The 22,309-nt window shown below is 32.0% G+C and overlaps 3 protein-coding genes and 1 long non-coding RNA gene across 5 annotated transcripts; 1 reads left to right on the forward strand and 3 right to left on the reverse strand.

Annotated features, from left to right (window-relative positions):
* Window positions 1–474: 474 nt before the first annotated feature.
* LOC139098362 (uncharacterized) lies at window positions 475–5,298 on the reverse strand. Its single transcript, XM_070650539.1, has 5 exons — window positions 4,942–5,298; window positions 3,667–4,794; window positions 3,344–3,586; window positions 1,082–2,994; window positions 475–1,021 (listed from the first exon to the last, which is right to left on the reverse strand). Exons 1-5 carry the CDS (start codon window positions 5,002–5,004, stop codon window positions 679–681), a joined length of 3,690 nt encoding a protein of 1,229 aa, XP_070506640.1. The 5' UTR covers window positions 5,005–5,298; the 3' UTR covers window positions 475–678.
* Window positions 5,299–5,476: 178 nt separating this feature from the next.
* On the reverse strand, window positions 5,477–9,932 carry LOC139098287 (uncharacterized). 2 transcript variants are annotated; one of them, XM_070650423.1, is made up of 5 exons: window positions 9,779–9,932; window positions 9,467–9,538; window positions 8,252–9,382; window positions 7,952–8,194; window positions 5,477–7,839 (listed from the first exon to the last, which is right to left on the reverse strand). In XM_070650423.1, the coding sequence occupies exons 2-5, from the start codon at window positions 9,527–9,529 to the stop codon at window positions 5,596–5,598; spliced, it is 3,681 nt and encodes a 1,226-aa protein (XP_070506524.1). In that variant the 5' UTR covers window positions 9,530–9,538; window positions 9,779–9,932; the 3' UTR covers window positions 5,477–5,595. The 2 variants fall into 2 exon arrangements, with proteins under 2 accessions (XP_070506524.1, XP_070506523.1); XM_070650422.1 differs by lacking the exon at window positions 9,779–9,932 and having other exon boundaries at window positions 5,478–7,839; window positions 9,467–9,644.
* A 2,446-nt stretch (window positions 9,933–12,378) lies between these two features.
* LOC139098394 (uncharacterized) lies at window positions 12,379–17,134 on the reverse strand. The gene is made up of 5 exons (XM_070650589.1): window positions 16,988–17,134; window positions 15,848–16,924; window positions 15,178–15,396; window positions 13,207–15,056; window positions 12,379–12,785 (listed from the first exon to the last, which is right to left on the reverse strand). Exons 1-5 carry the CDS (start codon window positions 17,039–17,041, stop codon window positions 12,476–12,478), a joined length of 3,510 nt encoding a protein of 1,169 aa, XP_070506690.1. The 5' UTR covers window positions 17,042–17,134; the 3' UTR covers window positions 12,379–12,475.
* An 886-nt stretch (window positions 17,135–18,020) lies between these two features.
* Window positions 18,021–21,708, forward strand: LOC139098395 (uncharacterized). The gene is made up of 2 exons (XR_011545188.1): window positions 18,021–19,078; window positions 20,379–21,708. It is a non-coding gene; the product is annotated as an uncharacterized lncRNA (long non-coding RNA).
* Window positions 21,709–22,309: the final 601 nt, after the last annotated feature.

Below are 22,309 nucleotides of genomic sequence, written 5' to 3' on the forward strand. Positions count from 1 at the left end.
TGTAACCAAGGCATTGACCATTTTTTTTAACCATTTATCAATGTGAATCGTAGTGCGTTATTAAAGCGGTTTCTTTTCCTGGTTAAAACGGCACTTCTGCTTCTATTCTACGGTTGTACGACAAGCGATTTTGGTAGAAGGCCTATACATTAGCATTGCTAAATACTGTTCATCCGGTTTTATCCGGCTCATATAATTGTTTCATCCAGATGACATTTGTGAATGAAGATGGTGAAATCTTTCATCCGGATGAAGCTTGTGCCAATTCTTTGAACGTAACATGCTCTAGCAAACACGTTGTACAGTTTGGGTTTCATTTGGTTGATGCTTTAGCGCTCGAACATTTGTACTGCTTGAACAGGACTTCCTTTTTGATCCAAAGATGCAAGCCAGAATATTTAAAGCACAAAAATCCAAATTGTTTGCTTAGAAAATGTTGTGCAAGGAGCCAGTAAAGAGCAAAGATCTACAAAATTCTCTTTTTCTTAAGAAACTTTATTTGTCAACAATGAAGTAACTTAAACTGGAGACAATTGCGTCTTCATTCTTCCTTTATTTTTTATTAAATTAAAAAACTGCTAATATTCACATTTACAGGTTTTTAAAAACGTTGACTCGACTAAGTTGCAAGATATTGATGGTGAAATTCACAACAGAGTTCCAAACAATTTTATTGTTTTATTTTTCTCGTTCTTCTTTGCTGATCTTCTTCTTTAACTCTTCATATATTTTCTTATTCTTTACATTTATTATATCCTGAATCTCTTGAAGTGTAACTTTACTGACTTTAAATTTCGTGTACGATTTGTGTCCTTTTTTGAGAATGTGCTCGTACTTTTGATCAACATTAATGAAAACTTCACCAGTTTTTATATCAACATAGATTTTTTGGAAGCTATGGACATAAATGTACTGTAAAAGTGAAAATTTAACTATTGGAAGGAAAAAGTTTGCGATTTTTCCTTTTAGAGATATTGGCTGGTCTATATCTAATTCGCTGTCATTTGCTTCGCTCATAGGTCTGCAAAAAATGGTAAATTATTGTTAAATTCAAGTCCAAAAGTCATCAATTTAATCTTACATCTGATCATGGTATTTTTCCAATTTGATTCCAATATTAATCAATTTCTTGGCCTTTGTTTCCAGAATAAATTTCCTGGAACCATTTTTTATGTCTTGTACATTCTCGATAGCCAGACCAAGAATCAAATTATACAATATAAATGATGAAATCACGAAAATTCCAAAGAAAACTAACTGAAAAAAGTCAATGGATATTGGTTCGATGGCATATTCTCCACTTAACATTGTTATGATCTTCACAAATGATGTGTCTAGTCTCATGAAATTGTCTACAGGATCGTCATCATCGCAACATTTAGTCTCAGTCTTGTTTTTCAATTTTTCATTCAATTCACCCTCAAAAATGATGAAAAATGAGAGTGTAAATGCAATTAAAATGATGGCAAAGGTGTTGAACAGTCCAAGGAAGGTTAAAGCAACTCTCTTCAAAATTTGCATGTTTAGCGGTACATACGCCGATGGCAGTGAGGTTGTTGCATTGATTGTTATGAACAGAATCAAGCTGGCTTCCAAATATCTCAAATTTCCTTCCTTATCAATTTCATCCTTGTATGATGTGCACACGGACATTAATATTGACAGAATGATCAATGCTACATCTAATTTGTTAGACAATTGTTTGAAATAGTCAGTATAAGAGTCTGATGTATAGCACTGGAAGGTTTCACGGCATATCAAAAATGTGATACCAAAGTAGTGCCATTTATCCAAGTAAAATAGATCATAAATCTTAATCAATGTTTCATTGCCGTTGAGATGACTTCGAGCAATTAACAGCAGAAATGGAAGGATATACAAGATCACAAATATCCAAAAGTTAAAAACGAAGATTCTTTGATATTTGAAGCTTTTAAGGTTGATGTAAGTCTCAACAACTGGATGTGCTATAAATTCCTTAAGATTCTCATTTTCCTTAATATATTCCAATGAATTACGATCTTCCAGCATCAAAATATCCTTATCAATATCAGATTTACACTTGACTTTTGTTTTTTGACTTTGAGCATGCAGCATGGACGTACAATCAATTTCAACAAGATCCTTGTCATAATAATTAATCCTTGAATTCAAAAACTCTTCAAGCACTTCCTGAGTCAGCCAATCTTTTGGAATGTTGGATCTACCTAGTTCATGTTTACGATTAAGGAATGTTAGTGCTGCATAGTAGTGAATCTCCTGTGCCTTCATATTTGGTGGAAATTCAAACTGAATTGTCACAAATGAGTCGTTGTTGAAAATACATTCGATGATCTTTCGTTGTTTGTTCTTAATAGCAGCAAAAAATAAGACATAGATTAGGTTTGATGTGTACAGCTCGTATAAATTATCTTCAGATTCTTGCTGTGCTTCAATGATGTTATATCGAGTTTTGTATGTCTCTTCCAGCTTTCCAATCTTTTTGGGGAACAGCTGAATAAAATCCTTGCTTTTCTTTTCCACAATCATGAACAAAAGCTCATAAAATGGACTTGAATTTGTCAAGACTTCCTTGTATTCCTGGTACATTTTGCCTTGTGGATTCCAGTAAGCTATTATAAATCCCAACAAATCATCAATTTCAAACATATCTTTAGAAAAATTCTCATAACTCTTAATAATATCCAGGAAGTAGTCAATCACAGCATCATTTTCAATCTCATTTATAGTTCCAATTTCCTCAAGGAAATAAGTTATGGCACTGAAGAATCGTCCATCAATTTGTTCATCATTCAAATTTATATGTACTTGAGATTCAATTATCGATTCTCCTTTTAATGAATAATATAGTGCATTTTGCATGATCATGTATTGTTTAGGTTTTTTGAAGTTTATATCTCCTTGATAACTTTGCAGCATGAGGTATCCGATAAATTGATTGAATGAGGTTGCTTTAAGGGCGTATTGCATCAAGTAATTTCCTAAGGGATTTTTCTGAAAAATAAAGGAAATATATTATAGTTTTTTGAGCTTTTTTAAGGGTTTTCGAGACTGAGTGTAGTGTCGTGAGCATTGAGCGAATCCTTGTCATATCGACAGCACTCTCGGTGAGATCATGAGATCGATTTCTTATAGGAATCAAACCCACGTTTTCACAAAGGATTAGCATAGATTTCCGGTCTATTGTCTAACCATTAGGACACAGAGTCCTTACGGTGCCACTGACAGATACATCTATTTATGGTCTGATACTTCAGATTCCACTCCACTCAGACGCCATACCGAGACTTCACGAAACCCTTCTTATTTCTTCACCCCTAATCTATGACAATCCATAACTTACCAGCAGCAAAATATCCGGCTTTTCAAATAGTTGAAAATGTTTCCAAATTTCTTCGAGTAAATCATAAAATTCACTATTTTGCAAGATTTTTTCAAGAACACTCGATTGGTCAACATCATTTCGTCCAAATAGAAGATTTCGTGTAAATCTCTTGTCTCTCAAAAGGACAAGAAACTCTGATATCAATTTATCATATTCTTCTTGATCCTCTGTAGACGATTCGACTAGTTTCTCGATTTCAACCTAAAATAAAATTGAGAAAGATTTAAATGCTTGTTCTTTTGATCAATCCTGAGCTTCCAAATCTTATTAGGATTATTTACCAAAAAATCCTTTTCCTTTTCATCCAATGGCTCATTAAATATCACATAAAACTCATCAACTTGCTGAAGGCTCGTTAGAATTGTCGAATTTAATTCAATAAAGCTGCAATGATTGAATATAAATTCTACAGTTTTAAGCAATCTCCGTTCGCATTGCTCTTCAGCTACATGATAAAGCAACCTGGCATTCTCCTTCATTGCTACTTTCCAGTATTCGCCATAATATTTTCGATAAATTTGAATGTAATCCTCAAATGCGAACTCAAAGTTTTTTAGGAAATTTTCCTTCAATTGGAAAACGAGATGGAAGAACTTTTCGTCGCAATGCTTTGATATGGACTCGATTGCTATGTGATAGCTTGAAAATACTTCGAGTTTGTACTTGACTGCATCCAAAATTTTGAATTTTAATTCTTCATAGTTTTGATTTGGAACATCTCTGAGGAAAACTGTTAAAATTTTCAGGATTCTGTTTTTGTATTCCTTATTCTTGATGCTTAATGCGTTGTTGATGATTTGATAAATCACAGATTGTAGAGAATTAATCTCAGATTCTTGGTGCATTTCCTCTTGGTAAGATTTTATTTTCAAATTCCTTTCATGTAAATATTGATAGATAATCCTTAAGCAGACATGATGATAACCTTGATACTGATCATTGTCAATAATGTCAAATAGTTTCACAAACAAGCAATTTCCAGATTTTCTATAAGCATCGAACTTATACTTAAGAATATATTCAGTCTGTTTCTTTGTTTTTGTGGGTTCATGATTGTGCCAGTCGTACAGTAAGATGCTGAATAGATTCTTTATGTTCGACTCTTCATTTATTGCGTAATGTCGCATAACATTTTCAAGGTCAATCACTTTTGTCCAAAATTCTTCGTCACTGCACAGATTATATGATCTTATTGTTAAGCTTATTATTGCTGATTTGTCTTCATTTGAAGTTAAAATTCTTTCAAATGGATTAAGTTCAGTCGTTTCAGTCCGATTAAATAGATTAATCTTCTGTTTCATTGAAAATCGAGATGAAAACCTGCTGTCCTTGTAGTATGATCTACGTAGACAGCTTTTAAAACTTCTATATTCTCTTGTGTGCATGTCATCTTGGTTCATTGAAATTATCTGAAATTTGGGAATTTTTTAGATTTAATTTTCATTTTTTGAGCAATGATAATTAGCAATGGTGAGCAATATGAGTGCCTCTTAAGGTTTATTTGCTGTTAGCACACCCACAAGTGATAACCAAATGTAAAATAAAGTTAAACTTACCGTTGTATTTCGATTAGATTCCAAAAATCTTTCAGTAAGTGAAATCATTTCATTTTGAGCCATTTTTTCTGGGCTGAGAATGACTTTTTGAATCTTTGACGAACAAACATTCACGGCATAAATCAGGACTTATTGTCTATGAATTGTTCAGATGCTAAACAATTGTCAAATAAGCATTAAAATCGATAATTCTTATTATTCATCCGAAGCTTGATTTAATATTGTTAATTCATTAAACAGTTGCTTTAACACACCGGTTGTTATTATGTAACTTGTTGTATCACTGTTTTTCGAAAATAAAACTCTCTGCAACTTGATCATACGTCTGTCGAGTCTTAATCTTCGATGTAAACTGAGAAGCAAAGAAGGAACTCCCAAGATGAATTTTTCTCTCTTTTAAAACATTTGCATTTTTGACGTACGTAAAATGAATGATGAACTCTTTTACGTAAGCTGTGAACACAAAATATGAAATTATTAGAAAATGCATATAGGACTGATAGAATTTTCCAGTTCAGCCGATTACGAAACAGAATCAATTTCGCAAAGTAAACTTTATTTGAATTATTAATGAAATTTTACATATTTTTAGAATTTTATAAGTTTTTATTGTTAATTTTCCGTAAACCCATGTAATTTTTAGTAAGTTTTGCATTATTTTTGTTCTTCTTCTTCCTTGATGATCTTTTCTTTGAAATCATCGTAAACTTTATTGTTCTTTGAATTAATCATATCCTGAATTTCTTGAAGTGTTGTCTCATTGACTATAAACTTGGTCCATGAATTGTGCCCTTTCTTGAGGATATGCTCATACTTTTGATCAACATTAATGAAAACTTCACCAGTTTTTATATCAACATATATATTTTGAAAGCTATGGACATAAATGTACTGAAGAAGTGAAAATCTCACAATTGAAAACAAAAATATTGCAATCCTTTCTTTTAAAAAAATTAATTGGCTTATAGCTGCTTTGCTGTCATTTGCTGTGCTTGAAAATCTATCAAAAAGGCGGTGAAGTTTCTCCAATTTGATTCCAATATTGATCAATTTCTTGGCTTTTGTTTCCAAAATAAATTTCCTCGAATCGTTTTTTATTTCTTGTACATTCTCGATAGCCAGACCAAGAATCAAATTGTACAAAATAAATGATGAAATTATAAAAATTCCAAAGAAAACTAACTGAAAAAAGTCAATGGATATTGGTTCGATGGCATACTCTCCACTTAACATTGTAATGATCTTCACAAAGGACGTGTCTAGTCTTATGAAATTGTCTACTGACTCGACACCAGTCTCGTTTTTGCTTTTCAATTTTTCATTCAACTCACCCTCAAAAATGATGAAAAATGAGAGAGTAAATGCAATTAAAATGATGGCAAATGTATTAAACAATCCAAGGAAGGTTAAAGCAACTCTTTTTAAAGTTTGTATATTCAGTGGTACATAGGCAGATGGAAGTGAATTTGTTGCATTGATTGTTATGAACAGAATCAAGCTGGCTTCCAAATATCGTAAATTTCCTTCCTTATCAATTTCATCTTTATATGATGTGCAAACGGACAATGTGATTGACAGAATGATCAATGCTACATCCAATTTGTTGGATAGTTGACTGAAATAGCCAGTATAAGACTCTGATGTATAGCACTGGAATGTTTCACGGCATATCAAAAAAGTGATACCAAAGTAGTGCCATTTATCCAAATAAAATAAATCATAAATCTTAATCAATGTTTCATTGCCGTTGAGATGACTTCGAGCAATTAACAGAAGAAACGGAAGGATATACAAGATCACGAAAATCCAAAAATTGAAAGCTAAAATTCTTTGATATTTAAAGCTTTTAAGATTGATGTAAGTCTCCACAACAGGATGTGCTATAAATTCTTTAAGATTCTCATTTTCTTTGATATATTGCAATGAAATTAGATCTTCCAGCATCAACATATTGTTATCAATATCAGACTTGCCCTTGACTTTTGTTTTCTGTCTTATCATGAACGTACAATCAATTTCAACAAGATCCTTGTCATGATATTTTATCCTTGAATCTAGAAGCTCTTTAAGAACTTTCTGAGTCAACCAATCTTTTGGAATGTTAGAATGACCAAGTTCATGTTTCCATTTGAAGAATGTCAGTGCAGTAAAATAATGAATCTCCTGTGCCTTCATATTTGGTGGAAATTCGAACGGAATCGTCACAAATGAGTCGTTGATGAAAATATATTCGATTATCTTTAGTTGCTTGTTCTTAATAGCAGCAAAAAATAAGACATATATTAAATTTGATGTGTAGAGTTCGTATAAATTATCTTCCGATTTTTTTTGAGCTTCAATAATGTTATATCGAGTTTTGTATGTCTTTTCTAGTTTCTCAATCTTTTTAGGAAACAATCTAATGAAATCCTTGCTTTTCTTTTCAACAATCATGAACAAAAGCTCATAAAACGGACTTGAATTTGTTAAGACTTCCTTATATTCCTGATACATTCTACCTTGTGGATTCCAGTAAGCTATTATAAATCCTAGCAAGTCATCAATTTCAAACATATATTTAGAAAAATTCTCATAACTCTTGATAATATCCAGAAAATAATTAATCACAGCATCATTTTCAATCTCATTTATAGTTCCAATTTCCTCAAGGAAATAAGTTATGGAACCGAAGAATCGTCCATCAATTTGTTCATCATTCAAATTTATACGAACTTGAGATTCAATTATCGATTCTCCTTTTAATGAATAATAAAGTGCATTTTGCATGATCATGTATTGTTTAGGCTTGTTAAAATGTATAGGTCCTTGATAACTTTGCAGCATGAGATATGCCACTATTTGATTGAACGAGGTTGCTCTAAGTGCGTATTGCATCAAGTAATTTCCTAAGGGATTTTTCTAGGAAAAAAGGAAAAAAAAAATAATTTTTCGACACATTTTTGAATGTTGGAATTAAAAAAAGTTTACACAACATCAGTTACAAAACTATCCTTGAAAATCCATAACTTACCAATAGCAATATATCCGGTATTTCAAATAATTGAAAATGCTTCCAAATTTCTTCGAGTAAATCACAAAATTCACTATTTTGTAAGATTTTTTCAAGAATACTCAGTTGGTCGACATCATTTCGTCCAAAAAGGAGCTTTCGTGTAAATCTCTTGTCTCTCAGAAGGTTTAGAAACTCTGATACCAAATTGTCATATTCTTCTTGATCCTCGGTGGAGGATTCGACTAGTTTCTCAACTTCAACCTTAAATAAATTTGAAAAAGATTTAAATGCTTGTTCTTTTGATCAAACCTGATTTACCAAAAAATCCTTTTCCTTTTCATCCAGTGGTTCATTGAAAATCACATAAAATTCATCAACCTGCTGAATACTGGTCAAAATCGTTGAATTTATTTCAATAAAGCTACAATGATTGAATATAAATTCTACAGATTTCAACAATTTTCGTTCGCATTGCTCTTCAGCTACATGATAAAGCAGCCTAGCATTCTCCTTCATTGCCACTTTCCAGTATTCTCCGTAATATTTTCGATAAATTTGAATATAATCTAAATATGCGAACTCAAATCCTTTCAAGAAATTTTCCTTCAACTGGAAAACAAGATAGAAAAACTTTTCATCGCAGTGCTTTATTATGGACTCGATTGCTATGTGATAACTTGAAAGAACTTCGAATTTGTAATTGATTGCATCCAAAATTTTGAATTTTAATTCTTCATAGTTTTGATCTGGAACATCTCTGAGGAAAACTGTTAAAATTTTCAGGATTCTGTTTTTATATTCCTTGTTCTTGATGCTTAATGCGTTGTTAATGCTTCGATAAATCACAGATTGTAGTGAGTTGATCTCCGATTCTACATCCATTTCCTCTTGGTAAGATTTTATTTTCAAATTTTTTTCATGTAAATATTGATAGATAATCCTTAAACAGACATGATGATAACCTTGATACTGATCATTGTCAATAATCTCAAATAACTTCACAAACAAGCATTTTCCAGATTTTCTATAAGCATCGAACTTAAGATCAAGACAGTCATACTTAGTATTGTTCATTGTTTTTGATGGTTCATGATTGTGCCAATCGTACAGCAAAATACTGAATAGATTCTTAATGTTAGACTCTTCATTTATGGCGTAATGTCGCATAACAGTTTCAAGGTCAATCACTTTTGTCCAAAATTCTTCATCACTGCATAGGTTATAGGATCTTAGTGTTGAGCATATTATTGCTGATTTGTCTTCGTTTGAAGTTAAAATTCTTTCAACTTGATTCAATTTAATTGATTCAGTTCGATTGAAATTATTTTGTTTTCGTTTCATTGAATATCGGGATGAAAACCTGTTGTCTTTGTAGCATGATCTGCGCAGGTTAGTTTTAAATTTTTTATATTTTCTTGTATGCATCTCATCATGGTTCATAGAAATAATCTGGAAATTTTGAATTTCAATTGATTTGCTAAATATTTATACATCCACTTTTGACAGTCAAATGTAAAATAAAGCAAAACTTACCGCTGTATTACTATTTGAATCTAAAATTGTCTCAGGAATTGAAAGGATTTCGCTTTGGCTCATTTTTCAGGTCTGAAATTGATACTTTGTTATATGCTTATTATTTAACTTGAGGTGTTAATATTTTTGAAAATCAAAACTGTGCTTCTTGATCAAACGTCCATCAAGTCTTAATTTTTGATATAAACTGAGAAGCAAAGAACAAATGTCCAAATTTTGAACTGTCCTCTCTTCTTTACCATTTGCATTTTTTCTATTTTCACGCAAACAGGATTATACATATTAAAATCATTATATGAAGTAATTATTTACCTGGAGTGGTTTAATAAAATTTCCCAACAATAGGTTTGTATGCACTAAATATTCTCCATGTGATTACATGGATTTTTCTCTGTAATCCTAATGGTCGAACGGTATATGCCGGAACCAAAATAATCTTAATAGTAACTAATTCACTATCGAGTTATTTATATTAAAACTTATCTTGCAAGATCCAGAATAAAAAAAGACGGCTCGTGTTTTTCGACTATTGCGCTTTAAAATAAACTGTTATCATTCTTAAAGTCCATAAATCTTGTTCAATGCCAGATTAAAAGAGAATTAAACACGTTCCTGTTGAGAAAAAGGGAAATTTTACTAAAAGAAAATTGGATCATTGAGAGAGATTTAAATTAATTTATTAATTTGATGGCGAAAGATACTTATCTAATTGTTCCTTGTTTTTGTTGAAGCTATTGTAGCAAAGAATTGTCTTGTATATGATCAATTGTCACTTTTCATCCTTTAATTAATTATTTTTCTTCTCCCACTGAATTTGCTTTTATCAAAATTTTTAGTATATTTTTAGTACACAAAAATTTTATTTAAATATATTTTGACAGTTAGAAATAATTTGTAAAGTTCAATTCCCCTCTCAATTAGTCAGTTCTTAAAGGTGTATGAACATTATTATTAAAGTCTGTTTGCACTTATTAACCAGTATTATCGAGTTAGTGGCTTATTGCATGGATTTATAGCTCTCTTTAAATTGGTTAGTCAATAATTTCTCTAAGAATTTTCAATTTGTTTATAAAAATTTCCCCTCGTCAAAGGTTTGAATTATTTTTAACCGTTATTTTGCAAAAAAAATTTGGTCATTATTTTTCATAGAATTTTTTGTTGCTTAAATGTTAAGTTATTTAAAGAATTCAGGTCGACAAGAATGTTGAGTCGTTCGGCACATTTTTATTACGAAATATGGTGAAATTCATGATATATATTCGAAATTAAAGAAAAACACTCAAATCTAATGTTTTCTTTTTGTTAATTTTCTCAAATTTTCTTTTCTGTTTGACATTTTTAAGTGAGAATATTTATTTATTTTGTTTGACCGCGTGTCTGGGGGTCCCGCGAGTTTAATGGGATTGTTCACAAATGACGTTTAATCAGACCCAAAGATGTTCTTTTTTCATTATATTTATGAACAAAAATTGTTTTTCCTGAACAGTAACCACTTGTTTGTAAGGGGATCGCTACATTCTTGCACGTGTGTTACTTGTAAGACGTGAAGTTGCTCTGATGTTACCGTGACAGGTCATTGTGCGTGTCGAGTTTATTATGGAAGTATCACATTAGCCTTCATCCCAACTTCATCCCAAGGATCGTTTACTTAGAAGAATAACAAATTAAATTCAAATTTTCTAAAAACCGATCATTTCCACCAAATGCGCTCAAGTTCCTCGATCAATGTCACGAAAATGTTTTTTAAATGTTTTATTTTCTTTTCTTCTTCACTTATTTATGATAATTTACATTTGTTTTTCTCTAAAATGTGTTCGCAGTTCCTAAATTTATATAGATAGACGTGAATATTAAACAAATTCAAATTTAAATGCATGTAAAATAATATTTTTATTTTTTTAATAGATCTTAATACATTTCAGTTTTTGTAAATTCCAATAGTACATTTACAGTTTGGACACGAGTGCTGTTGAGCCTGACAGGACTTTGTACAATATGGTATGAGACAACATCCACAAAAACATCCAACACAACATAGTAAAAGTGCAATTAAATGAGTTTTTGTCAATGGAATATCTGTGACTACTGTTTGAATTTGTGACCGACATTGTGGACATATTGTCGATTGACGATCAGGACCGAGGAAAGGTGCTTGCATTTTTGATTTTTAAGGATTTTATCTATAAATTAGAAGAACAATCTTAGTTAAATGAATAATTTATTAATTTATTAATTTGAACTTTATAGAAAATTTTTGGTTTTTTACCTTAACACGTGAACGGTTGCAAATATACTGAAAGAATATGTTTCTTCTAATGTTTTGATCTTTTATAAATAGACCAAAGAAAAGTGCTGGGAAAATCGAAAACAAGAGAGAATTAGTTTTGGTTCTCAAAATTACTTATTGAGATTGACATTGACTTTTATGTGTACTAAAATAGGCTCGAATGTCACAATGTCTAGTTGATGTCTAGTTCTAACGTATTTTCGTCCACTCTATAGGAGTCGAAATATGTCGCATTCAAACATCTGGGAAAATGGGAGAATTCATGGATCAAAATTGATATGTAAGGCAAACTAAGTAAATAAGCATGAATACCATCCGGAAACGGGTTCCATTTGGTGTTCATTAATGAGCTTTCGAGGATCACATAAAGTTCCTTGGCGGTACTTTCTTATTTTGTGTCGCTTACTTACTTAATTACTTACTCGAGCATCCTTTGAAGCTATTGATAGAAGTAGAGCTGCATTTGGTATTGGAAGTAAGAATGTCAAAGATAACTATAGAACCAGCTTCCGGCAAAATCTATGGAAAAGTATGGATCACAATATTTTCAGCCATCGAAGTAAGTAAGTAAGAGGATACTTCACATTTAATACCTGTAAAATCGAAATTCAATAAAAAATAAACATTTACAAAAGTTTTAGAACCCACATAACTTTTATTTCTAGACTTCGCCCATGCTCTGAGTTCATAAGCATAGTCACTAATTGACATCCACTCAAATTTTATAAATTTTTCTTAAGCTCCTCAAAAGAGTTTTGATTTCTTGTACTTATAATATTGCGAATCTCACTCAGAGTATTTTTATCAATTTTGAACTTTTTACTCAAACTCTTTCCAGTAAAAATAGACTTGTAGGAATTATCATTAAACACATAGACATCGCCACTTCTTCGATTGATGTAGACTTTCGATATGTTGTGAATGAAGATGTATTTTGCGATGAAGATTTTAACAATTCCAAATGGAATGTCAACAAGTGTGAATTGGAGCGGTCGGAGGTAGGAGTGGTGACTGAGACGGATCTTTAGTGACCTGTAAAGAATTGGAGGAATTGAATTAATTTGAGTTTTAAGGGGAAATCAGAGAAAATGTTAGGATTGTTCAGACTGAGACTGAGAATTTCACAGTTTGGTCTTATTTGATGCAAATCCAGAGCCTTAAATTGATGCAAGATTTGAATTAAGGATTTTTGGACTGAAACATTCATTTTCTCCTTTGTCTCACATCCAAAGCTCGAAATCGATTCGAAATTTGACTTGAGTCGACTCCACTCCATGTTGATTTGAGTCAACTCGATTCCATATTGACTTCAGTCAACTAGACTGCATATCGACTTGAATCGACTCGAATTTTGGATGGAATCAAATCAATTCAACTCAAAATCCTTGTCCACTTCGAGTTCTGCTCACACCTCAACATGAACAATCCTCTATAAATATTTCAACCAACTTACATAAGACCATGGTAAAATTTCTCCAATTTTGTTGCCGCCCCAATAATTTTACGGATTTCCCTTAACAGTATGAATCCTTTAGATCCTTCCTTGACCTCATTTATGTTTTCAATCGACAAACCGAGTATTAGGTTATACAATATAAATGAAGTTATGACAAAAATAGCGAATACAAGTAATTGTAATGGTGACAGTGTAATTGGCTCGATAGAATATTCACCGCTTAACATAGTCACAACCTTTGTTAAAGATGTATACAAATTTTCAAAGTTTTTGTTAGAAGCTGTATTGGTATTAACATCTGGATTGTGTTTGTGCTCGAAAACAATAATAAATGCCAATGCAAATGCCGCCAAAATTAATGCAAATGAATAAAACAGGCTGAGGAAGGTCGCTGCAACACTTTTGAAGATGTGCATGTATAATGGAGATTTTGATGTTGGAATGTCTGCTGCTAATGTTATTGAAGTCACAATGACCAAACTGACTTCAAGAAACTTTCTAGCTTGATCATCAAGTAAGCCTGAATATGCAGCTATCAAAGCCATTGAGAGTATTATTAAAATTGAGTCGATGACATTCGTTTTGTCCCAAAAGTGTCGCTTAAGTGTCATGGCGAAAAAGGCTTGAACCATTTCCCTACAAATCAGGTAAAATAATCCACAAAACCAAATATTTTTCAGCATACTTCTTTCTGTATTATCCAATTCCTTAATTCCAAGATAATGATGCTGAAGTTGCCACAAAAATGGAAAGAAGAATAAAATTTGGAATGTCCAAAAATTGTACATGTAAATGCTGTTGTACTTTTGTCTTTTTATGGCCACAATTGTCTTAATGACTGGATGTGTGGATATATTTTCATCAATCTCATTTTCTTCTAAATATTTAAATGACTTTATGTCCTCATTAATTAAAAAATCGTCAGTGATGTCACATTTGCTTGTTACTTTAATTTTCTGTCTTTCAATCCGCGACATGAATGAACAATCAATCTCAATCAGCTCCTTGTCATGGCAATTTATCCTCGAGTCAAGAAATTCTATGAGAGCGTCGTGTGTCAGCCAATCTTTTGGAAAGTCATCGCCACCTAATTGACAGTTTTTCTTCATTAAAGTCAGTGCTGTGTAGTTGTGAATTTGATCAACTTTCATATTTTTGGTGAATATGAATTTGGACATTGATAGTGAGTTGTTAGCTAATATGCAGTCAATTACTTTGTGCTGCTTTGTTCTAATTGCAGCAAGAAGAAGAATCGCAATGAATTTTGATGTAAATGAATCATTTTTATAATTCTGAAGATCTGCATCGCTGTATCGTGCTGTAAATGTCTTCTCAAGATGACTAATTTTATTCAAATATTCATGCTCAAACTCCTCAGACTTTCCCTCAATAACCATAAATAGAAGATCAAAGAAAGGACATCGACGCAATAAATTCTTCTTATAGACTTGAGCGTGACTGCTTTGAGGATTCCAATAAGCAATCATGTGTCCCAAAAGAAGATCTAAATTGCTGATATTGCCAGTCATCTTTTCCATTAAATTGTCTATTAATACATCAGGTTTGATGTCATCAATTGATCCAATTTCCTCAAGCAAATAAGCTAATATCTCAAAGAAATTTAATTTTGGATCTAAATCCTCACAGAAATCTGTGTCCAAATTATATTCGAATAATGATTTTCCTGATATGGAATAGACGAGAGCATTTTTGAACATCATAAAATGCTTGGGTGAGCTGTATGTCAATTTACTTTGATGAGATGAAAGTGACATAAATGATGTCAATTGATTGATGTTTCTGGTTAATATGACGTACTCTATCAAGTACTTTCCTAAGGGATTTTTCTGAAAAATTATGAAGATTTCTTTTAGAACTTTCTGGCTTCTTGAAAACAGAACTCGAAGTTGACCCGAATTTTACATTCAAAATCTGTGTCGACTTCCAGCTCTGCATGAACATACTCACCAACATCATCAGTTCTGGTCGTCTTCCAAGCTTAAACTTAGTCCACAAATCATCCAAAACAGGATAAAATTTGGAATGAAATAAAATGTTCTCAAACAGACTCATTTCCCTAACATTTCTACGTCCCAATAGCATTTTGACAGTAAATTTCTTGTCTTTTAAGAACTTTCGAAATGCTTCGACTGGATCCTCGTGATCAAACGTATCGTAGATGTCATTCTAAAATGAGAATCTGATTAGAATATTTTTGTTATAAATCAAATGCGGATCAAGAAAGTTTGGCGTCATTGGATGTTAGACAGAAGATATACGCTTGTTATTGTTAATTATGTATGCAAAGGTTCATCCCCAGTAGCGCGATGGAATCGCTTGGTCATAGTTATGTCAAGTGGAAGAGCTTTACCGACACCAAGAAGGCTGTTTGAGTCTGATTAGATCAAATTTGACTCATATCAACTCGATTTTAGAAAAGTCTCGTTGAATTCGGGCTCCGGCAATGAAAGACTTAATGATTTTCGAGCAAAACAGACTACAATTGATGAGATTTTAAGAAATTCGTCAATAATCAGGTATTCAGACATCCAGAACTCGAACTTAACTCCGTATTGATTCCATTTGATCAATTGTCAAGTCTAAATGCTTCCATTCACTTCAGTTCCTTTACACTTACCAAAAATTTAATCTCCTTATCATCCAACATCCCATTAAACAGCACATAAAAGTCATCAACCTCCTTGAAACTTGCCAAAATTGAAGAATTTAATTCTATGAAGCTACACTTGTCAAGAATAAGCTTCACGAACACTGAAGATTCAGAATCCACACAACAATTAATAGCCGCATGATGAAGGAGCCTTACATTCTCCTTAATAGCTATTTCCCAGTATTCACCATAAAATTTCTTATAGTTGGTAATTAAATCCCCAAAACCAAACTCAAAGTTGTTCACCAAGTTTTCCTTCATCGTGAAAATTAGTTGGAAAAACTTTTCATCGCAGTATTTAACAATGGAATCGATTAGAATCTCATAGCATGAATATTGTTTGAAGTTGTAATGAACAGCTTCCATTATCTTGTCTTTGAGGTTTGTGTAGTTTTCATTGTATGAATTTTGCAGGTAGACAATGAGAACTTTTAGAACTTTGACTTTATATTCTTCATTTTTAATCAGCAGTGCTTCATTTATGAATTTATTTAGTTGAGTTTGGAACTGTTCTTGGTCACTTTGAATAGTTTCTCGACTTTCATGAATCATGGCTTTGTTTTCATGGGATAATGCTGCATTTGTTCTTAGTTCTAAAGTTTTTTCATGTAAATATTGATAAATTATCTTCAAACAGGCACGATAAAATGGTTTGTACTCATTATGGTCAAAAATCTCCAGCAACTTTTTCATCAATGAATCTCCAAATTTTTCAAATGCTTCAAATTTCTCACATAATCCATAATTTGACTCATTCTTAGGATCAAACCAGTCATACATCAAAATACTGAAGAAGTTCTTAACATTGAAATATTTTGATGATGCGTAGTGCCTCATCACATTTTCAAGATCCACATTTTCAGTCCAAAAACTTGATTTGTGTCCTTGATCATGAGATTCTATGAATAAGCTAATGGCTGCTGACTTGTCTTCATTTGATGTAAAAATGTTTAAAATGTCACTGGATGTGCTGAGGGACTTTAACACGTTCCTAATTGCTGAGATGCTTTCTGAGTCGAAATTTTTGTTGTCTATCCTGATTTTCTACAAAATTAAAGATTTCTTTGAATTGAAATGCTGAATTTTTGATGAATTTAAGGAACTTACAATTGGATTTTCAATTTTCCGCATCTCAAAGTGCTTATCCTCAGGTTCAATCATGTTTCAGGCTGTAATCCACTTCCAACACCAAACCGATCTCCAATCTATTCCACTCAATACTACAAACACAACTGATTCCAAACTAAACTTTTTTGTTTTTCCGTAACCGGTAATTTTATTATGGCACCCATAAATGATGATGATACGTAGTTTTTTGAATAATTTATTTGCTGTCCTAATGACGAATGCCGAAATTCCTCACATTAAATAATGAAAATTAACTGTCATATTACATTGGAGTGTTAATATTCAATGGGGAAGTGTCTGCCTTATTCTGACATGAAGTTTTGAGTGATGAATGACAAAATGGGGCATTACGTTAATAAGTATTCACAGTAGCGTGTGAAATTTTAGACTGATGAGTAATAGATCGCTTATTTTGTCAATATTATGATAAGAGCGGGAAAGTCTGAAGGTATGTGATACTTTTAGGGGTCGTTCACTTGTTGCAGTGTTGACTAAAATGTATGCCAATGCACATTGTTGTCTTTTAGAGGAAGTTGTAGTATGTCGGAAAAACCACCAATTTGGTTCTTTTTTCACTTCGACCAATTCGGTTCATTGCCGTTTATTACATCTGACTTTTGGAATGAGAATTTAAAACGAGGATTTCCCTTTAGCCTCTCCTACCCAAGCACCTACTCCTCCTTCCTCTGGTGTATTCCAGTTATGTCAAACCGTCCAAACGATGCAGTAGTAACAGAGATGGTTAATTGTGAGTGTAATGCCTGGAAACAATTAATATCCACGAAACAAAACGCCACTAAAGCAAATGCAAAATAAAGCCACATTCCTGAATACTAAAATAATTTCCACAGATCTCTGCATCAACACTGGCCATAAATAATCCTTAATTAAATTACGCCCTTAATAATTAAGAAAGAATTTATTTTTAGAAAAATTATGTTAAGCCTCATGTATTTTTGTCAAAAATTCGTCAATGAAACTTAAATGTACCATCGATGCGTCACTACCAATGACGTGCTTTAACATCACCAAAAACAAAAACTTGATTTTTTTGAGAAAAATCGTCTCTCGCGAGAAGATGAGATAAACTTAACACGAAAAGAAAAACTGTTAAATACTCAGAAATCGCCAACACGTTGTGGAAAGTGGACGTATTTTTAATTAAAGTTGTGTAAAATCGAGTAAAATTCTCAAAAATGGATCGACAAAGTAGTTCAAAAGACAATAAACCAATAGTGGATACAAAAGAAATAGAACAAAAGGAAGTAGATGAGCCGGAAATAGTTGGAAAAGATACAGAATTAAACTTTTCAAGTTATGGACTGTCAATGCCAAGAAAAGTTAGTAAAAGTAAAACAGAAAAAGCAAAGTCATCCTCAGGCAAAGGTTCACTGCTGGGTTGGTTTTTCGGAAAGCGATAAGTTTCGAGAACATTTGATGAATCATACAGAATACTATGGAATTGTCAATATTATGCAACATTTAAATGCAATAAAGGAATTTTGTGAATATAACCAAATTTCTTGAATCTAATTAGAGTCGTGATTTGGATTAATTTGTGCATAAAGTTGAAAAATTGCCAATTTCAATATGGATAACAAGTTATCAAGGAACAAAAAAAGGAATGAAATTATAATAAAATTATTAAACTTTAGATTAAGTTTACAAAAATTGTGACAAATTTAAAAAAAAAACCCAAATTAAAAATTCATAAAAAATGTGTAAAATCCAATTTGTGCAAGTGAAAGCTAAGCCAGTTGTAGAAATGGCCTTGAATGGCACTCATACAAATATGTGTAACATCTAACACTGTTAAATGCCGGTACTGTGTGCAAGATGTTTAAATAAGCGTAGAAATTGGATTCATTGATAGCAAGTTGCAGTGTATAGAAATTTTTAATGATAATTAATGCCTTGAAGCACCTGTTGATTAAGTTTGCAATACACATTCATTTTGTGTGGTTATACATTAGTCTCAATGAGAAAAGTCTTGCTGTGGTCTTGACTTGTAAATTAACTTTAATGAAATTGACAAACAACGAAAATTCGCGGAATGAGTCATTTAAAATTGTAAATATTATAATACAAGATGAAACTAAAATGTCAACTGTTGAGAAAACTCTTCATTTAGAATTTTTGAGTTCATATTAAAGCAGTACTCGAAGTTGACTCGGATTTTATAAGGAAAAATTGACTCAAGTCAACTTTCATATTTTGTTTTAAGTTTAGTTGACTTTTTCATATAAAATCCGAGTTGAATTCGAATTCTGCATTAAAATAATTAACTTTATATAATAAATTCTGTTCTTTGCCTTAAATTCTTTGTGTTTTTCTGTTCCTTAAGTTAATATAAGTGTTGAATTTTATTGCCTGTGACTTTGCGAACATTTGCCTTTGAAAAATTTAATTTTATAAAACCCTTACCTTTGATAAATTTGCCTTTTCAAACTCTGATTTAGACACATAAATATCAAAATTCATATTCATTTCCAAATTTGAAAGCCAAACCAATTTTTTAATAATTTTAACATTAATTCACAAGACTTGAATAATAACAAAATATTTAAACTTTCCCGAACAGCACCCCATGTTCGCAAGGACACATCTTCGTCGCCGTAACGGTAAGATGCGAAATTACCTTGACGACATCGTTGCAACTAATTTCGTCCCATTTTTTCGGCGAGGTTACGATGTAACCCGAGTGACACAAATGATGAAAGAACTTTTAAAGCTTAAATAAAGTTGTTTTATTAATATCAAAAGTAAGCCGCCTCAGAATGGTTTCCATGTCAAACAGAAATAGCTTCCCATTGTCTTCCATATGGCTGCTAAATAGAAGCGGCTTCCTAATGACTTCCATATGGCTGCCAAACAGAGAAGGTTGTCAATAAGGGCGGCTTCCATTTGATATTAATAAAAGAGCTAAGCGAAGACTTAAATGCTTCGTGGCGTTGCCCTTTTCACTTGTGTCGCTCAAAACAGCTTCCTTTAAATGAAAAAATGTTCAAACACTCAAGTTGAAATAAATAAAATTTAAAATTTTGTAAAATTTTTTAAAATTAAAGTTGTAAATGTAGAGATTTTCATAATTTTTACCAAAAGCGGTTCCGTCGCGGAACCTCCTTCATTTGTGTCGCTCCGTTTCGCCTTCTTCATTTGTGTCTCTCGGTTGAACATCTGATCTCTGATCTAATCCTTGAACACCAGACTAATTATCACATTATTTATGAGTATTTTGACTCTAACAAATGATTGCAACCAAAATATTTGAATTTCTAATGGTTTACAAATGCAGATATCCGCTAATGTCATAAGTTGCACGGCAAAAGTCCAGAAAAAATCACCGTTTTTATTTTTTTATTATTTTCAGTGATTTACCCAAATATTCTTGACTAAACTTGTTATTCTAATTTAATACCATCCGGTGACTCAACAGACAGCTTGCTGAAGAAATTAACAATAAAGCTTCATCACCGAGAAGCCATCTTATTGACAATTCTTCTTTTTGCATCTTATTTCTGTAAAGAGAGAGTGATGAGAAATTCATATTTACGATTCAAGACATATCTAACAAGTTATACATCCAGTTCAAAAATTTGCATCATAAGATGTTATTTTGAACTTCAAAAAGATACTTATTACACGTGAAGCAACGTCCAATTCTCTGAGAAATGATGGCAAGAAACCAGTTTAGAGAGAAAATGAGAGAAAATTTGTCAAAACTAAACCGGAGATCATTCACAAGTATACAAAAATCTGTGCAAACAAGACGTAGTTTTATTTGAAAAAAAGTATAAAGAAATAAAAGACGTTAAAATCTTAAATTACACACCGAATACGTAAAGATCGATGTAATAAGCAATGGATTCATTCTTCAAAAAATCTAAACCAGCAAATGATCAAGGATTTGCGAGCTACGGTGCATCAAGACCTCGAAAGAGTGACACCATGTACGACAAGAACAAAACATTATCTAGAGGAAACAGCTCAAGTAGCAACGATTCCTCTAATCAAAAGTCAAAAACTCAAAAATGAACAATGGAATTAAAGACTTCAGAACAAGATCCAGTGGAGTCGTAATTTGATGATCAAAATAACCTGTATTAAACTTTAATATGATAGGAATAAGTCGTTTTTAAATTCAGTGTCAGAAGTTTGACTTTTTTCTCCTTGCCTGGACTTCTAAAAACAAATTTCAATAAACAATGTTGTAGAAATTCACAAATTTGCTTTGTTTACTACTTTAATTTCAAAAAATACTTCAATTTTTGACACTGGATTTCCATTTTTTCAGAAAATCTGATAAAACCATTCAAATTCATGTGTTTAACATGATTTAAATTGCAATGGCATAGTGATTTTAAGGCTCTTTAAGGTGTGGGCGCTAATCGATTGTTAATCATGGTACAAATAAGTTAAATTGATAAATTTTGTAAAATTTTTGGTTCAAAACGGATTTTCAACTAAGCTTTCCAGCTTTTTATGTCACCAATTGCGTTAGTGTATGGAACTAACATCCATAAATTTTATACCATCCGTACCGCACATTGACTACAAGTATAATAACCTGCTTCTCCACATTTTGCTGTGAATGCATATGAATATTTAATGTAGCAATTAAATGACTAAATAAACCATTTATTTTATACATACACAACATCTTTATATCTTGAATAAATAAATTTTGATCATCACATTAAGATTTTTTTTCAATTCATACAATCATTCTGCCTATTGCTATTCTAAATTTTAGTGTATGGATGCTAAATTTGGTTAGAGCCGTTTGAGCCCGGTCGAGACATATTGGTTAGAACCAGTTGGCTGCTTAGAACATCTTGATAAATTCAGCTGTTTGCACCAAATGACTAATACTTGGTTCTAAGTAGGATTTCTCAAAGTCTTGGTCTCGACGAATTCTGGAGACTATCTAGGAAGTCTCGGTCTCAACATCAGGAACAGCGCTGTGCTGATAAAATATGTGCCGACCGGGTTAGTCACTATACAAAACAGCCATTAAATCCTTTCATCCATCGCAAGCGTAAAAAAACAATTAAAACAAATTTAATTTCGATAAAAAACCAAAAGGAAAACAAATTTGTCCTTGATTTGATACTCCTGGTCTTTAATTATCACGTTTTGGTCGAGTGTTTGTCAAATTCCACAAAAGAATCTCTTCTGACAATGAAATAAGAAGAAAAGAAAAGCTGTTTTTATTCCCAACAATCATCTTGAACAAGGAAATGCATCATTTACACTTATTGGGTTATAAAGCGCAAAAAGAAATAAACTTAAATGTTGCTC

Source organism: Chironomus tepperi, unplaced genomic scaffold, assembly GCF_022539635.2.
Source record: "Chironomus tepperi strain 1889 unplaced genomic scaffold, CSIRO-AGI_Ctep_v1 contig_445, whole genome shotgun sequence".
NCBI classification, from domain to species: Eukaryota; Metazoa; Arthropoda; class Insecta; order Diptera; family Chironomidae; genus Chironomus; species Chironomus tepperi.

Excerpts from the sequence above, each read along its gene's own strand:
- LOC139098362 (XM_070650539.1), bottom strand. The coding sequence starts at position 5,004 with ATGGCTCAAAATGAAATGATTTCACTTACTGAAAGATTTTTGGAATCT. Across the intron at positions 2,995-3,343 it reads AGCCGGATATTTTGCTGCTG|AAAAATCCCTTAGGAAATTA; the intron begins GTAAGTTATGGA and ends TTTATTTTTCAG. Across the intron at positions 1,022-1,081 it reads GAAAAATACCATGATCAGAT|ACCTATGAGCGAAGCAAATG; the intron begins GTAAGATTAAAT and ends CATTTTTTGCAG.
- LOC139098394 (XM_070650589.1), bottom strand. The coding sequence starts at position 17,041 with ATGATTGAACCTGAGGATAAGCACTTTGAGATGCGGAAAATTGAAAAT. Across the intron at positions 15,397-15,847 it reads ATAAGGAGATTAAATTTTTG|AATGACATCTACGATACGTT; the intron begins GTAAGTGTAAAG and ends TTCTCATTTTAG. Across the intron at positions 15,057-15,177 it reads GACCAGAACTGATGATGTTG|AAAAATCCCTTAGGAAAGTA; the intron begins GTGAGTATGTTC and ends ATAATTTTTCAG.
- LOC139098287 (XM_070650423.1), bottom strand. The coding sequence starts at position 9,529 with ATGAGCCAAAGCGAAATCCTTTCAATTCCTGAGACAATTTTAGATTCA. Across the intron at positions 8,195-8,251 it reads AAAAGGAAAAGGATTTTTTG|GTTGAAGTTGAGAAACTAGT; the intron begins GTAAATCAGGTT and ends AATTTATTTAAG. Across the intron at positions 7,840-7,951 it reads TACCGGATATATTGCTATTG|AAAAATCCCTTAGGAAATTA; the intron begins GTAAGTTATGGA and ends CTTTTTTCCTAG.